This window comes from Brachionichthys hirsutus, chromosome 11, assembly GCF_040956055.1.
Source record: "Brachionichthys hirsutus isolate HB-005 chromosome 11, CSIRO-AGI_Bhir_v1, whole genome shotgun sequence".
Lineage (NCBI taxonomy): Eukaryota > Metazoa > Chordata > Actinopteri > Lophiiformes > Brachionichthyidae > Brachionichthys > Brachionichthys hirsutus.
The window spans coordinates 149,540-167,648 of NC_090907.1; the positions used below are offsets into that span (position 1 = coordinate 149,540).

The 18,109-nt window shown below is 48.5% G+C and overlaps 1 protein-coding gene across 1 annotated transcript; it reads left to right on the top strand.

The window, feature by feature from the left end:
* The first annotated feature begins 64 nt into the window (after positions 1-64).
* ano7 (anoctamin 7) lies at positions 65-17,311 on the top strand. The gene is made up of 23 exons (XM_068745315.1): positions 65-180; positions 1,008-1,065; positions 2,033-2,163; positions 4,011-4,118; positions 4,232-4,368; positions 4,556-4,613; positions 5,095-5,205; positions 5,287-5,452; positions 5,528-5,618; positions 5,709-5,805; positions 8,557-8,700; positions 10,436-10,573; positions 11,368-11,466; positions 11,550-11,652; positions 12,026-12,137; positions 12,226-12,280; positions 13,222-13,319; positions 13,759-13,793; positions 13,830-13,952; positions 14,035-14,240; positions 14,326-14,462; positions 15,911-16,001; positions 17,149-17,311. Exons 1-23 carry the CDS (start codon positions 91-93, stop codon positions 17,302-17,304), a joined length of 2,544 nt encoding a protein of 847 aa, XP_068601416.1. The 5' UTR covers positions 65-90; the 3' UTR covers positions 17,305-17,311.
* Positions 17,312-18,109: the final 798 nt, after the last annotated feature.

Sequence of the window (18,109 nt, forward strand, 5' to 3'; positions counted from 1 at the left end):
GCTACCCACTGCACCACCGCGCACGCCTCCTACCTGCAGCGTCTGTTTGTTTGTAGATCGGGAGGAAGAGGAGTGAAGAAGTTCAGGAGGATGAGGAGGAGAGTGGAGCCGAGGGAGGACGTCACCAAACTCTTCGCCATCGGAACCAAACCAGAGACGAGCTACGGCAGCATCTGCACGGTAATCAATAACCTCCTGATCAGCTATTGGAAGCAGTAGAGCTCAAGCGACCGTTCCTCAGGGACTCGTCCTAGAACCTCACTCCTTTTCTATCCAGAAATCATTGCTAATACAGATGCTAACGCTATAGCTAATACTTCATTGATCCCAGTGGGAAATTCGGCACATGCTACGTGTCGATAGGTAGAAACTCGTCCGTCCCCTCCAACGCTCTGAGGTTCGGTTAGCATAGCTTAGCACAATGGCCCAGCTCCATTACAGGTCTCTATTCTACACAAGTTAACGCAGTTCAGACACTCGTGCACGAGCCACAGGGAGAGCGTGCACGTGCGGCGCCAGACAGGGGAGAGTGCACGCACATCTTGTGAACGCCCCCCCGTTGAGAAAAGAGCGCTGCCAGACATGTTTCAATACTTGATTTCAGAACCACGCAGGATCGACTGGATGGTTTAATTGATCCGTTTTTGGGTTGATAACGATCAATATGTCCCTTTTAAAAGACACCCCAGAGCGCTTTGGGCCAGCTAGATGGCTTTGATCTACGTTGAAGGAGCAGGAAGTAAGACGTGGAGTGAAGAGTCATTACAGAACCGCATCAAACAGCTGATTGGTTCTGCTCTTCCTCTATTCCCCCCCCCAGCCTCCAAACAAGCCAGAGTGACGATGAAGAGCAAAAGAGAACAGTCATCATCACAAATGTAAAACGCCGTTAGGATGAGCTAAGCGCTAACGTCGATGTAAAACCATCAGTTAGCATAGTCTCTGAGTGGCTGAGCCAGGTGAGCGCTAGGCTAGGAACATGCTAATACCTGTTTAATGTTCCTCAGAACCAACCTGTTGAGCCTCAGGACGCCAACGTCTTCTCCGACGGCTCGACTCGAGTCGGTGAGTCAATATTAGCGGAGTGGGAGGATTGACTCATCACGCCGTGTGTTCAGGAACCGGTTTGGAGTCGAACCGACAACCTCGGCTAATGTTGAGCATGCAGAGTGAGAGGGTCAGGGGTCAGGGGTCAGGGGAGAACGGGTGCAAAGAAGAAAAATGAACGTCAAGTCATAAGGAACTAGTTACTTTTGGCAGGGAGTAATAGGTAAAGTAATGTAATTACTTTTTCCAGCAAGTAAGTAATATATTACTGATCTTGAGTAACTTGCCCAACCCCCTGACTAAGCCCAACCCCCTGACTAAGCCCAACCCCCTGACTAAGCCCAACCCCCTGACTAAGCCCAACCCCCTGACTAAGCCCAACCCCCTGACTAAGCCCAACCCCCTGACTAAGCCCAACCTCCTGACTAAGCCCAACCCCCTGACTAAGCCCAACCCCCTGACTAAGCCCAACCCCCTGACTAAGCCCAACCCCCTGACTAAGCCCAACCCCCTGACTAAGCCCAACCTCCTGACTAAGCCCAACCCCCTGACTAAGCCCAACCCCCTGGCTAAGCCCAACCTCCTGACTAAGCCCAACCCCCTGACTAAGCCCAACCCCCTGACTAAGCCCAACCCCCTGACTAAGCCCAACCTCCTGACTAAGCCCAACCCCCTGACTAAGCCCAACCCCCTGACTAAGCCCAACCCCCTGACTAAGCCCAACCCAAATAGCAAGGAAATAAAAAGCAGGACTTGATTTTAAAACGTGTCCCTTTGGTACTTCTCAGATTTGAGTAACACCTGGTTGATTTCCTGGTTTCTGTGTTCCTTAAACGTCTCATTAGAACCAAACGGGTTCTCTTTTTGTCATCATCCACCCATTTCTTGACGTAACAGGGGGTTCTCCATAATTCGTTCAGGACTAATGGGAGGCGTGACATCATTCACGCATTGATTATAATAATTATGTGTCCCTCCTGGACAGATTTTGTGTTAGTGTGGGAGGAGCCTCTGACCTCACCGACAGGCCAACGTGAAAACGTTAACCCCAACCACAAGAAGTGGAGAGAGAAGTTTCTGAGAAAACTGCAATACTTTGGACTACTTCTAGAACAGGTGAGCAAAACAAACACACCTGAAAGCGACACAAACGGTGTGGTATCTGGTTCCTCTACAGCAGGGGTCCCCAAACTACGGCCCCTAACCCTAACCCCGCCCCCTGAACAAGACCAGAGACCATTTAAGAGGGGTCATTAATCAAGCTTTTGTTTCCTAAAAGTAATATTGATAGTGGAGAATATATTAATATTCTGAAGAAAAGCATTCTTCCTTTCGTTTGGGACAATTTTAATGATCACATACGACCAGGAAGGTAATGTTCAATGGACCTTTTTCTATGACGAACTCGGAAAGAGTAATTTAGCTATTATTTATTGTATTAATAGTGTTGTTATTTATTTTATTAATAGTGTTGTTATTTATTATTAATAGTGTTGTTATTTATTGTGTTAATAGTGATGCTGTTTATTGTATTAATAGTGTTGTTATTTATTGTATTAATGGTGTTATTTATTGTATTAATAGTGTTGTTTATTGTATTAATAGTGTTTATTGTATTAATAGTGATGTTGTTTATTGTATTAATAGTGTTGTTATTTATTGTATTAATAGTGTTGTTTATTGTATTAATAGTGTTGTTTATTGTATTAATAGTGATGTTGTTTATTGTATTAATAGTGATGTTGTTTATTGTATTAATAGTGTTGTTATTTATTGTATTAATGGTGTTGTTATTTATTGTATTAATGGTGTTGTTATTTATTGTATTAATAGTGTTGTTTATTGTATTAATAGTGTTGTTATTTATTGTATTAATAGTGTTGTTTATTGTATTAATAGTGTTGTTTATTGTATTAATAGTGTTATTTATTGTATTAATAGTGTTATTTATTGTATTAATAGTGTTGTTTATTGTATTAATAGTGATGTTGTTTATTGTATTAATAGTGTTATTTATTGTATTAACAGTGTTGTTTATTGTATTAATAGTGTTATTTATTGTATTAACAGTGTTGTTTATTGTATTAATAGTGTTGTTATTTATTGTATTAATAGTGTTTATTGTATTAATAGTGTTATTATTTATTGTATTAATAGTGTTGTTTATTGTATTAATAGTGTTGTTATTTATTGTATTAATAGTGTTATTTATTGTATTAACAGTGTTGTTTATTGTATTAATAGTGTTGTTATTTATTGTATTAATAGTGTTTATTGTATTAATAGTGTTATTATTTATTGTATTAATAGTGATGTTGTTTATTGTATTAATAGTGATGTTGTTTATTGTATTAATAGTGTTATTTATTGTATTAATAGTGTTGTTTATTGTATTAATAGTGTTGTTATTTATTGTATTAATAGTGATGTTGTTTATTGTATTAATAGTGTTGTTATTTATTGTATTAATAGTGTTATTTATTGTATTAATAGTGTTGTTGTTTATTGTATTAATAGTGATGTTATTTATTGTATTAATAGTGTTGTTGTTTATTGTATTAATAGTGTTGTTATTTATTGTATTAATAGTGTTGTTTATTGTATTAATAGTGTTGTTTATTGTATTAATAGTGTTATTTATTGTATTAATAGTGATGTTGTTTATTGTATTATTTGGTTATTTGTGGCTGTCTGGGAAACAATAAATGTTTCGGCCCCCCCGCCATCGTCACACTGTTCCTGTACAAACTGACCCCGGCCCCCCATCAGAGAAGGGAAGGGTTATGTGTCCCTCACAGGCCAGAGTTTGGGGACCCCTGCTCTAAAGGTTCCGGGCCTGAGACCATCTCGACCAATAGAAACAAATGCTTTCATAAACATACTTCATTACTCTCCGCCTCTGGCGGGGACAGAAAGTCCAGAAGGAATGAAGACGTGAGGACAGCTTCTCTGTCTCCCTGCAGAAGGTGGTCATTCAGCAGAAGTCCAGGATCTGCTTTGTCCTCCTCAGTGCACCGTGGAGGGTCCTCTGTTACTACGGTGAGGAGATCAGTCTCAGAGTCCCTCTGCAGGTAACAGTCTGGCTCCTCCTGGTGTGATGGGGGTGGGGGTGGGGGTCCGTGTTCCTGGGCTCTTTCTGTTTTACTGACCAGCTGGAACTGAATCCTGGTGTCTCCTTTTACAGGTGGGCAGCACTTCAATCATTAACTGGTCTGAGCAGGTCCTGTCCCAGCTGTCCCTCCCAAACCTTCTCTCTCAGGATGTCCCCAACCTCCCTCCCGACTTGTACACCTGTCAGTTCAGGACCAACAAGCTGCCGAGGTACCCACAGTAATATGTCTTGATCTCACCGTGGGTAAGAAGGCAGATTCCTTGGTTAAGTGGACAAAACCCAACCCTGGTAAACACCTTTGTTTGTCCCTGAAGCTGCTGATCCGGCCGGTTAGCAAACAGACGAGGCGCCTCAAACCGTTTGTGGGCTGCTGTCTCACCTGAGTTCTGTCTGCAGGTTTCTGGGCCATGAGAACAAAGAAACGTTTTTCAAGACGACTCAGAGACACCAAGTGGTGAGTTCAAATATAATGAAAGAGTGGTCGGATATCTGTTTACCCCGGGGCAGATGATCCATGCTGACCTGCACCCATGCCTGCTGCTGCTCTGGGGTATCTGCCTCCTGCCCCATCAAATCCCTTGAAGCACATTGAACACCTTAAAAAGCACCACAACGTCTTACCACATGAATGATAATGACAGCAGAACCTACAGTCTACAGGTGGGGTACGCTCACACCACCCGATATGAGCGTACTACACATATTAAGTACTGTTTAAGATAAATGTGTACATTTTCCCAAACGAAAATACAGGAAAACCGTTTTAGTTGACAGACGGACGGACGTGTCCAGGACTGTCGGCTGGTTAGCGTAGCAAAGCACAACGAATGACGCTGCTAGCCTAGCTCCAGCTGACTAGCGGATAGGACCGTATCCGTTAGAAGGCATGACGGGACTATTGGTTCTGGTCCGGTGACTGTGTCGCGTCCCACCAGGTGTACGAGATCCTGGCTAGGACTCCATACGGTGTGGTGAAAAGGGGGGAGGTTGGAATCGACCGGCTGTTAAGTGAGGGGGTGTTCAGTGCTGCCTACCCGCTACACGAGGTGAGTTCCTGACTCTGAACCAATCAGGACTCGCCAGCATGAAGGTCCTAACTGTGTTCCCGGATGCGGTGGTTTTTGTAGGGAGATTTCGAGCTGCCAACGACCCCGGTGCCTCCGCGGTCTTTGAGCCTGAGGCAGATCCTCTATGGGTACTGGGCAAGTTGGTCCTCCTGGAGACGCTACCAACCTCTGGACCACATCAGAGAGTACTTTGGAGAGAAGATAGCTCTTTACTTTGCCTGGATTGGTAATTAGAGAATCCTTGCAGTGAACATCCACCGCTGGTTGCCTTGGTAACAGTTTGTGGCTGTTCTGACCGTAGGGTTCTACACTGGCTGGCTGTTGCCAGCGTCTGTTTTTGGGATTGTCATCTTCATTGTTGGGATCTGGCTCATGGTCACCGATGTTCCAGCGTAAGTGTGGAATCGGTTAGCCCCGGTAAAGATCCTGGTGTCAGGACTCGACCCGTAACCGGTTAGCGCTAACTTTGTCTGTGTGTTTAGGAAGGAGCTGTGTGACAGCGGAGGCCAGTTAGTCATGTGTCCTCTCTGTAACATCTGCTCCTACTGGAACTACTCCAGCATATGCGTCTCCTACAAGGTAGGTCCAAACATACCGCTGACTCGGGATCGGTGCTCCTCCTCAGGACCTCCTTAGATGTTTGCTGACTGCCTGAGAAGGTTTAGAAGCTTATACATAGTTCCCACATGACGTCACGACTTCCGGCTGTTGCGGCGCCTGCGCCATGCTCGTTGGCATTAGCATTAATGTAGCATTAGCTCACGATCTGCGGACAGCTCGGGCAGCTGTGAACTGAGTGTGGAGATAAAACAAAGTCAAAATGTTCCGTCTCCTGCTGGGTCAATAGATATCTGAACCGTGCTGGAGGTCCAGTGAAATTTAGGTTTCATATTGTCCCCGCCTTCTGTCTGAATAAAAGAGCGTTAAAAAAAGTGGAAACCAAGAAGACGGAATGAACCTTTTCCAGCGACTGTCTTGTGTAAAAGCTGGTAACTTGTGAATGTCGTAGTTTAGAGTGCTTTCGTGTAGAAAGTAACGAGATCGAGGATTCGAGGGCGACGTGAACCGTGCCACAAATAAGACCTTAAAAAGCTTTAGGAAGCTCCGAGTGGCGTTCAGACGATACACACTACAGATACACACTACAGATACACGCTACAGATACACGCTACGAATACACGCTACAGATACACGCTACAGATACACGCTACAGAAACACGCTACAGACACACGCTACAGATACACGCTACAGATACACGCTACGGATACACGCTACGGATACACGCTACGGATACACGCTACAGATACACGCTACAGATACACGCTACAGATACACGCTACAGATACACGCTACAGATACACGCTACAGATACACGCTACAGATACACCTACAGAAACACGCTACAGATACACGCTACGGATACACGCTACAGATACACGCTACAGATACACGCTACAGATACACGCTACAGATACACGCTACGGATACACGCTACAGATACACGCTACAGATACACCTACAGAAACACGCTACAGATACACGCTACAGATACACGCTACAGATACACGCTACGGATACACGCTACGGATACACGCTACAGATACACGCTACAGATACACGCTACAGATACATGCTACAGATACACGCTACAGATACACGCTACAGATACACGCTACAGATACACGCTACGGATACACGCTACGGATACACGCTACGGATACACGCTACAGATACACGCTACAGATACACGCTACAGATACACGCTACAGATACACGCTACAGATACACGCTACAGATACACGCTACAGATACACGCTACAGATACACGCTACGGATACACGCTACGGATACACGCTACAGATACACGCTACAGATACACGCTACAGATACACGCTACAGATACACGCTACAGAAACACGCTACAGAAACACGCTACGGATACACGCTACGGATACACGCTACGGATACACGCTACGGATACACGCTACGGATGCACGCTACGGATACACGCTACGGATACACGCTACGGATACACGCTACGGATACACGCTACGGATGCACGCTACGGATGCACGCTACGGATGCACGCTACGGATGCACGCTACGGATACACGCTACGGATGCACGCTACGGATGCACGCTACAGATACACGCTACGGATGCACGCTACACACAGAACATCATATCAGTCTACCTCAACAAACATTTCATTGGTCGTTACGGGACGTTGATCAGCTGTAAGTAATTAATACTTTCTTAAGTTGTATTTGAACGAGGCAGCGATTCCACTGAAGGTATAAAGTTACTGAGAAATGTTGCAATCGTTTGTTCATTTTTGCTGCATAAGTGTCTCTCTGACTCCCCCGTGTCTCTCTGACTCCCCCGTGTCTCCCTGACTCCCCCGTGTCTCCCTGACTCCCCCGTGTCTCTGACTCCCCCGTGTCTCTGACTCCCCCGTGTCTCTCTGACTCCCCCGTGTCTCTCTGACTCCCCCGTGTCTCTCTGACTCCCCCGTGTCTCTGACTCCCCCGTGTCTCTGACTCCCCCGTGTCTCCCTGACTCCCCCGTGTCTCTCTGACTCCCCCGTGTCTCTGACTCCCCCGTGTCTCTCTGACTCCCCCGTGTCTCTGACTCCCCCGTGTCTCTGACTCCCCCGTGTCTCTGACTCCCCCGTGTCTCCCTGACTCCCCCGTGTCTCTGACTCTCCCGTGTCTCTCTGACTCCCCCGTGTCTCTGACTCCCCCGTGTCTCTCTGACTCCCCCGTGTCTCTCTGACTCCCCCGTGTCTCTCTGACTCCCCCGTGTCTCTGACTCCCCCGTGTCTCCCTGACTCCCCCGTGTCTCTCTGACTCCCCCGTGTCTCTCTGACTCCCCCGTGTCTCTCTGACTCCCCCGTGTCTCCCTGACTCCCCCGTGTCTCTGACTCCCCCGTGTCTCCCTGACTCCCCCGTGTCTCCCTGACTCCCCCGTGTCTCCCTGACTCCCCCGTGTCTCTCTGACTCCCCCGTGTCTCTGACTCCCCCGTGTCTCTCTGACTCCCCCGTGTCTCTCTGACTCCCCCGTGTCTCTCTGACTCCCCCGTGTCTCTGACTCCCCCGTGTCTCTGACTCCCCCGTGTCTCCCTGACTCCCCCGTGTCTCCCTGACTCCCCCGTGTCTCTCTGACTCCCCCGTGTCTCCCTGACTCCCCGTGTCTCTGACTCCCCCGTGTCTCCCTGACTCCCCCGTGTCTCTGACTCCCCCGTGCCTCTGACTCCCCCGTGTCTCTGACTCCCCCGTGTCTCCCTGACTCCCCCGTGTCTCTGACTCCCCCGTGTCTCCCTGTCACAGATCGGCATCCTGTTTGATAATGGAGGAACCGTGTTCTTCAGCGTCTTCATGTCTCTTTGGGCCGTCACGTTCCTGGAGTACTGGAAGAGAACCTGCTCCGCTCTGTCTCACCGCTGGGACTGCTCTGAGTTTCAGGACACTGAGGTCCCGTCTCTGTCTTTTTGGATCCGGTACTTTCTAATCACTGTCTTCAGAGTGCTGATCCTGAAAGTGTCTTCAGGCCTACTTCGTCCTCTGATCAGCCACCTGAAACCACCTGTCTGATATTGAGTACCTCCCCCTTTGCTGCCGGATCGGAGGTGGGCTGTGGGGTCCGGTACCGGTACCGGATCGTTAGCAGCAGCTTCTTAAAGGGCCCGTATTGTGTAGAACCCGCCGTCCCCGTGTTTCTACCCTGTTCTGGTGATTTTGGGTCCTTATCAACCGTCCGTCTGTCCTTCGTAGTTTGTAGGTCTGGAATCACCTCCTGAAACACGCCTGGAAGAAGTCCCTCCCCTTCTTGCATCAGCAGGGGCAAACGTGCACAAGATGTGCGTGCACGTGCGTGCGTCCCCGTGTCTGCTTTCTGCCCGTCAACGCTCTTTGGCATTTCCTTGCATAAAGTTTATTTTTGTTGTAATGATCCGGCGAAAATTGGCAAAAATGTTTTCCTGTGTGCTACAAACGTCCCTCATGGTTACCATGGTAGCATGCGCACGTGCTCGTGCTCGCTATGAACGTACTTTTGCTTCCGAGTTTAGAGCAGAGCTGTTTGAGACAGAAATGAGGGACGCTGTCCTGCAGCATCTGTTTGAGACAGAAATGAGGGACGCTGTCCTGCAGCATCTGTTTGAGACGGAAATGAGGGACGCTGTCCTGCAGCATCTGTTTGAGACAGAAATGAGGGACGCTGTCCTGCAGCATCTGTTTGAGACAGAAATGAGGGACGCTGTCCTGCAGCATCTGTTTGAGACAGAAATGAGGGACGCTGTCCTGCAGCATCTGTTTGAGACAGAAATGAGGGACGCTGTCCTGCAGCATCAGTTTGAGACAGGAATGAGGGACGCTGTCCTGCAGCATCTGTTTGAGACAGAAAAGAGGGACGCTGTCCTGCAGCATCTGTTTGAGACAGAAATGAGGGATGCTGTCCTGCAGCATCTGTTTGAGACAGAAATGAGGGACGCTGTCCTGCAGCATCTGTTTGAGACAGAAAAGAGGGATGCTGTCCTGCAGCATCTGTCTGAGACAGAAATGAGGGACGCTGTCCTGCAGCATCTGTTTGAGACAGAAATGAGGGACGCTGTCCTGCAGCATCTGTTTGAGACAGACATGAGGGACGCTGTCCTGCAGCATCTGTTTGAGACAGAAATGAGGGACGCTGTCCTGCAGCATCTGTTTGAGACAGAAATGAGGGACGCTGTCCTGCAGCATCTGTTTGGTGTTTGACCAAAGACTGGCTCAGATATTTCATATCGAGTCAGAACTGCGTTAACTTGTGGAGGACGGGTAGACCATGTCTCCTTTGAGTCCTTCATGTTTTTACGTTGGGTCTTCGTGGATCAGACTTGTTTCTCACAGCATGCTCTACAGGTCCTGGCCTGGACCAGGATCTGGGGACTATGGAGATTGACTACTTGTTGGGTCCTCCAGCCATCCCGCCCTACTGCTCCGTGGTCCTGGTCCATCAACACCTTCCTATCAGAAGCAGCATTGACCTCTTAGTGGTAGTTCTTCCCTAGGATCAAAGGATCAAAGGGCACCGGTAGTCTTTTCTCCCGACCCGCATTGAAGACCTGCAGATTTGGAAATGCAGTCTTTCTTTGACAAACTGTTCTTGAATAGCAGAAGAATTACATTTGGGCTTTTTTTGCTCTGAAGTCCGTACCTGTGCTCGCCACAGGAGCGACCGCGCCCTGAGTTTGCCACCATGGCGCCAATGACCACGCGGAACCCGGTGACCGGAGTAGAGGAACCTTACTTTCCTGAAGGGCAACGCTGCAGCAGAAGCCTGACTGGCTGTTTGATCATCGTCGTCATGGTGAGTCTCCGCCCATCCCGAGCCAAAGGTAAATCGGCTTGGACAACGGCGCCCCCCGCTGTCTTGTCCTGACCATTTGATGCTTTATGGATATGACTTCACTTTGATCGCTGACAACTTAAAGACTTTCACAGAAGTACTTTGTTGAAGTGCTTGAGCTCGGTACAATTAAATAAGAATTTTCATGTTGCATGTTCAAATGTTCATTTGGAGGAAATTAAGACTTGAGCAATAAAATCTAAACTTCTACACAACTGGAAGTGAGGACAGATGGAAGAACCGTCCTGTTCTAAAGCCTTTGTGGAAGCGTCCTGTCACTGGTCCGGTATTAGAGGAAGGTATAAATCTGTTTTTATCGTCCAAGTCATGATTCTTTGTTGTTAGAATCCAACTCGAGTGACGATTCAGTCGTTGCATTTTCTCCTATCGCAGGAGTCCTGGAGTGCAACACCTGCAATAGGTGGAAAATCCACCAAGTAATGACACAAATGTACTTTATTTACTGTGTATTTATACCTATCTGAACCCTCCTTGCACTGTTATCGACCCACCCTCTCCTGTGTTACGCTTTCACACAAACACTTTTGTGTTCTATTATAGTAACAGTGGTGTATATTTCAAAACTTTAACAAAACCTTCACAAAAAAGCAGCCAAAATGTTACGTTCCACGCTGGAGCTGGTAGGAAACGCCAAAACGTGGAGACGGAGGCCAAGGACGGTCCAAAGTCTTTCATAATTCCAAACACTCCGACGTGTTCAGGAAGTTGTCCTGAGTGGAACTTCCTGTGTGCAGGTCGTCGTGGTGCTGATGTTCCTCATTGCCATCATTGTGTATCGCACCATCCTCAAAATCATCATCTACAAGTCTGAAAACAGCTTCGTCAGTTTCTCTGTGAGTAAAACTGGGGGTTCACGGACGCCGCCCTGAGGGACTCCACTGTTTGATTTTGAAGTGTTTTGCGTTTGTTTGTTCAGGCTGGGAGAATAGCGAGTCTTTCAGGATCTGTGCTGAACCTGTTGGTCATCCTCATGCTGTCCAGGGTTTACACCTCCCTGGCAGAAACCCTCACCCGCTGGGGTGAGGCGCCCCCCCCCCCGACTCACCCGTTCAGCAGCTTCGTCATTTTCAACAACGCTAGAAAAATAATAAAGAAAACAGAATGAAATGAACATTCGAACAGGAGAGAAGTGAAACTGATTTACTTTACCTTTAGTAAATGGCATAATGAACTTCCTACTACCTCCTACGTACTTGCAGTACATAGATACACACATGCATACATTCACATACACACACTATATGCACTAACACCTGTACAGTCCCACATATAAGTACAATAAAAAGGTTAATGATGCATTCAATGTGATCTATAAACAGGACATAATGACGTAAATAAAACATTTAATTTGATTTAGAAAGTTTTTTGTAAGGATTTTTTCTGCTCTGTCAGAAATGCATCGGACTCAGTCGAAGTACGAAGACATGTTCATCCTCAAAGTTTTCATCTTCCAGTTTATCAACTTCTACTCATCTCCAATTTACATCGCCTTCTTCAAAGGCAGGTGAGGCTTGTTCCAGCCAATCAGCACGAGCCTTGAGGGCCATGTTGTTCCGTCTGATCAGACTGCCTGTTTGTTTGTGTTTGTTTAGATTTATTGGTTTCCCTGGAAACTACAACACTCTGTTTGGAGTTCAGAAAGAAGATGTGAGTCCCCTTGATGATCAGCGTTAGGCTGCCTGGAAATACCACGACGAGGGTCTATGTAAGATCAAAGGAAAGGAAAGTGAAGAATCGTGTGCAGGCAGGCTGGAAGGGGCGGAGCAGAGTTTCAGGTGTGCTCTGTGATAGGACGAAGGGACAGGTCTAGTGACGGTGGTCTCCAGCCAGCGGGCCGTGGACCGGTACCCGGTACCAGGACAAAGGTTGGGGACCAGAAGAAGGGCAGGGTGAAGTGGAGATGGTTGGGTTGCTGTGGCGACGGCTCGCGGGACAAGCCGAGGGGGGGAGGAGTTGAGTTTGTCTCTTCACTCCAGCGCTCGGTTTTACCGACTCGTCTTAGATTCATGTACGATTTTCACATCCTTTTTAGAAGACGATTAATTATTTAATACTCGAACATCACCCAGAGAGCACAGACCTCCCCCAAGCAGCTCGTCCCCCCCCCAACTGGATCTACACGGTGATCTGGATCAGCACCAGAAGGTTCTAGATGGTTCTGGTATCTTTAAACACCAACATGAACATTTTAACTGATTCTTAATCCATAAATGGTTTAATGATAAATGTAATATTTGTTCCTGACCTCATTCTGGATCAGAACCAGAAGACGTTTCGTGCTGGTTCAGATCGGACCCCTTTATGAGTAAATGGGAAACTCCAGATGTTTCAGTATCCAGACGGGGATCCGGATCGCTCTCAGAATTTAGTGGATCCAAGTCAGACCAGGACCATCTCCAGGTTTTATTGATCCAGATCCATCCAGCAGTTTTTCTGTAGTCCTGCTGACAGACAGACGGACGGAACGTCCTTGTGGATAATAATGAAACGCGCTGAGGTCGGACTATTCCGCTCACACCGATGTAAAAAAGGAATCTGTCAGATCCTCGTTCCTCGTTCGGACCTCATCAGAGCCGTCTGTGTTTCAGTGTGGGGGGGGGGGCTGTCTCGTTGAGCTGGCTCAGGAGCTGCTGGTCATCATGGTGGGAAAGCAGCTGATCAACAACGTCCAGGAGTTCATCGTTCCGTAAGTACACGGTACTGCAGGTCCAAAAACACGGTTCTGACCAGGGTCCAAACGGGGTCCAAACAAGATCACGTGTCAGCAAACAAGGTGGGATCTCACGAAACCTTATTCCACTGACCAATAGGAAGGAGCTAGCTGCTACAACATGGCCGTGCCTCGTGATGGCGTGACCGGGCTGAACGGTAGCTTGTTCTCCGGACGAGGCGGAGCCTCGTGTGAATCAGGGAACTCGTTCTGGTCATTGTAGGAAAACGATGCAGAAAGAAGAAATGGATTTGAGGATTTCTTGTGTGGCGCTGTTAGCGTGATGCTAATGAGCCTCGGCAGGGAACACGAGTCGTGAAAACGAGATAGAACTTCGCACAATGGAAATATTCCCTCGAGAAATGTTGGTTTTTGGCTCTTTTACCGCTGAAACTGATGACTCGTCATTTCATAGGAAGCTGAAGGCATGGTGGAAGAAGAGGAAGACAAGTCCTCGGCTGAAGAAGAGAACGGAAGAGAAAGGAGAGGAGGCTCGGATAGGAATGGATGGGGAGGAGAAGGATGAAGACGTGGAGGAGGTCTCTCCCTGGGAGGCAGACTACCAGCTGCTGGTCTGTGAGGGACTCCTCAATGAGTACTTGGAGATGGGTAAGTCCTGACCGGTGGGATGGAGACACCTGAAGCTGCCAGAGAGGTGGGCGTTTCACCTTTCACGACTTCTGTTCTTCAGTGATTCAGTTTGGCTTCATCACCATCTTCGTGGCGGCGTTTCCTCTCGCTCCTTTCTTCGCTCTGGTTAATAACTGGGTTGAGATTCGCTTGGACTCCCAGAAGTTTGTGATGGAATACCGCCGGCCCGTGGTTGAGAGAGCTCAGGACATCGGTATCTGGTTCCCCATCATGCAGTTCATCTCACATATAGCCGTCCTCAGCAATGTAAGACGCGTTTGTGTTCTTTAACGCCTCTTAGTTCGGACGCTTAGTGGAGTCTTGAATTTGAACTTCTCCCAACATCTTTTAGGCTTTTATCATCGCGTTCACCTCGTCCTTCCTCCCGCGTCTGTACTATCGCTACACCAGAGACGACACGCTGAGCGGCTACATCAACTTCACCCTATCAGTATCACCGAGAAGCTTCAACCAAGAGTCCGTCTGCAGGTAGCAGCGGCCACTTCCATCCGTCCTTCACCCGAACCCGTGGAACGAGGGCGGCTCCTGGTCCAGCACAAGTCTGAATAATCCTAGCTTGGGCCGATTCCCTACAAAAACCCAGAAATAATTGGAATGAATGACGTACACTACTGACAAAAGTATTTGCTCAGCTCTCCAAATTATTGAATTCAGATGTTCCAATCACTTCCATGGTCACGGGTAGGTCCACCGGTGGACCAACACCCGTGGACCTACCCCCCAGGCGGGTGTGTAGGTCCACGGGTGTGTGGGTCCACGGGTGTGTGGGTCCACGGGTGTGTGGGTCCACGGGTGTGTGGGTCCACGGGTGTGTAGGTCCACAGGTGTGTGGGTCCACGGGTGTGTAGGTCCACGGGTGTGTGGGTCCACGGGTGTGTAGGTCCACGGGTGTGTGGGTCCACGGGTGTGTGGGTCCACGGGTGTGTGGGTCCACGGGTGTGTGGGTCCACGGGTGTGTAGGTCCACGGGTGTGTGGGTCCACGGGTGTGTAGGTCCACGGGTGTGTGGGTCCACGGGTGTGGGTCCACGGGTGTGTGGGTCCACGGGTGTGGGTCCACGGGTGTGTAGGTCCACGGGTGTGTGGGTCCACGGGTGTGTAGGTCCACGGGTGTGTGGGTCCACGGGTGTGGGTCCACGGGTGTGTGGGTCCACGGGTGTGGGTCCACGGGTGTGTGGGTCCACGGGTGTAGTTCCTCAGGTGTGGGTTCACGGGTGTGTGGGTCCACGGGTGTGTAGGTCCACGGGTGTGTAGGTCCACGGGTGTGTAGGTCCACGGGTGTGGGTCCACGGGTGTGTGGGTCCACGGGTGTGGGTCCACGGGTGTGTAGGTCCACGGGTGTGTGGGTCCACGGGTGTGGGTCCACGGGTGTGTAGGTCCACGGGTGTGTGGGTCCACGGGTGTGGGTCCACGAGGGTGTGGGTCCACGGGTGTGTAGGTCCACGGGTGTGTGGGTCCACGGGTGTGTGGGTCCACGGGTGTGGGTCCACGGGTGTGTGGGTCCACGGGTGTGGGTCCACGGGTGTGTAGGTCCACGGGTGTGTGGGTCCACGGGTGTGGGTCCACGGGTGTGTGGGTCCACGGGTGTGGGTCCACGGGTGTGTAGGTCCACGGGTGTGTGGGTCCACGGGTGTGTGGGTCCACGGGTGTGTGGGTCCACGGGTGTGGGTCCACGGGTGTGTAGGTCCACGGGTGTGCGGGTCCACGGGTGTACAGGTCCACGGGTGTGTAGGTCCACGGGTGTGTGGGTCCACGGGTGTGGGTCCACGGGTGTGTGGGTCCACGGGTGTGTAGGTCCACGGGTGTGTGGGTCCACGGGTGTGGGTTCACGGGTTTATCAGAGTAAGAGCACGTACATCCTGAAGACGGGTCCGTGGTTCTGAACGACCTGCGTTGCTTCTCTTCTTGTCCTCTGCAGGTATCGGGCTCTCAGGAATGAGGTCGGTGACTACCTTCCTGATTTCTATCACCTTCTCGCCGTGAGACTCACTTTTGTGATTGTGTTTGAGGTCAGTGTTTCTCACACTTGAAGGAGGTGATGATGAATATATTTATTAGGTAGAATGTTAGAGTAGTACAAGTAGTCAACAATAGAATGTATTACAGTACAAGTACAGTCAACAATATAATGTATTACAGTACAAGTACAGTCAACAATATAATGTATTACAGTACAAGTACAGTCAACAATAGCATGTATTACAGTACAAGTACAGTCAACAATATAATGTATTACAGTACAAGTACAGTCAAACAGGAGCGTGTATGTTTTGAGGGCAGGAGTCAAACCGTTCCACCCTTAGGGGGCAGTATTGTAAAAGGAGGAAGTCTTCCACAGAACAGGAACCCTCTGAAGGCTGAGACTCAAGGAGAAGAGCCGATGCAGAACTGATGATGATGATGAATATATTTATTAGATAGAATGTTAGAGTACAAGTACAGTCACACAGTAGCATGTATTACAGTACAAATAACGTCAAACATCCTGTCTAAGAGGAGCATTTCAAAAAAGCCCTTGCGGGCTTGTTTCCGTTGAAAGTCCAACTCCACACAGCTGGGGGGCGCAGGCTTTGAGCACCCCCGGGCTGACCCCGTCCGGGCCTGCTGCTATGAATAGCCTCTCTACGTTGCTAACGTGCTAAACGCATGTTCCAGCTGCAGGTGTCTGGTTCTGAGTGCATAGAGGCCCGTCTCCAGCGGCATCACTGCAGGGTTCTAATGGTACCATGTGCTTGTAGTGATGAGTAGAAGCCCTGTGCTACCATGCTAGCGCCGCTGGACACAGGTTAGCTGCTGAGAGGAGCGGAGGGACTGACCTTCCTTTGTCTGACCCCCAAAACCTAAAAATAGATGTACATAAATAAATAAACAGTTCATATGAATATAAAACAAGATTCAAAAATGTGGAAATAAATACAAAAATGAATATATAAATATAATGAAATATCAATCAATAAATAAAAGCTCTCTGCTCTATATATGCTGCAGACAAAAAATGTTATTCAAATGAGGGGGCGGTCTTAAGTGTGTCTTGGGTTGAACTGTTCTATTGGTCGATCGGCATGTGGGTGCAGAAATTGACGAGGAAGTCGCCACACGACTGCTGTTTCAGGCTGCCGTAACTTGATAAATGTCCTTCCTGCCTTTCTTCCTCAGCATGTGGTCTTCTTCATCAGCCGTTTTATCGACCTGTTAGTCCCTGACATACCAGAGGAAGTAGCGATGAAGATGAAGAGGGAGCATTATATGGCTAAGAAGGCGCTGGCAGAGAACCAGGTCTGTGTGTGTGTCGTGTTTATGGGATCCTCCTGAATGTGTGTGTCGTGTTTATAGGATCCTCCTGAATGTGTGTGTCGTGTTTATGGGATCCTCCTGAATGTGTGTGTCGTGTTTATAGGATCCTCCTGAATGTGTGTGTCGTGTTTATGGGATCCTCCTGAATGTGTGTGTCGTGTTTATGGGATCCTCCTGAATGTGTGTGTCGTGTTTATGGGATCCTCCTGAATGTGTGTGTCGTGTTTATGGGATCCTCCTGAACGTGTGTGTCGTGTTTATGGGATCCTACTGAATGTGTGTGTCGTGTTTATGGGATCCTCCTGAATGTGTGTGTCGTGTTTATGGGATCCTCCTGAATGTGTGTGTGTCGTGTTTATGGGATCCTCCTGAATGTGTGTGTCGTGTTTATGGGATCCTCCTGAATGTGTGTGTCGTGTTTATAGGATCCTACTGAATGTGTGTGTCGTGTTTATGGGATCCTACTGAATGTGTGTGTCGTGTTTATGGGATCCTCCTGAATGTGTGTGTCGTGTTTATGGGATCCTCCTGAATGTGTGTGTGTCGTGTTTATGGGATCCTCCTGAATGTGTGTGTCGTGTTTATGGGATCCTCCTGAATGTGTGTGTGTCGTGTTTATAGGATCCTCCTGAATGTGTGTGTCGTGTTTATAGGATCCTCCTGAATGTGTGTGTCGTGTTTATGGGATCCTCCTGAATGTGTGTGTCGTGTTTATGGGATCCTCCTGAATGTGTGTCTGCACGGTTCCGTCTTCAACACTCATGATGACATTTTGGTTTGCCCCCATGCTGTGCTTTGTGATTCCAGTCTCTTGGCACGCCCA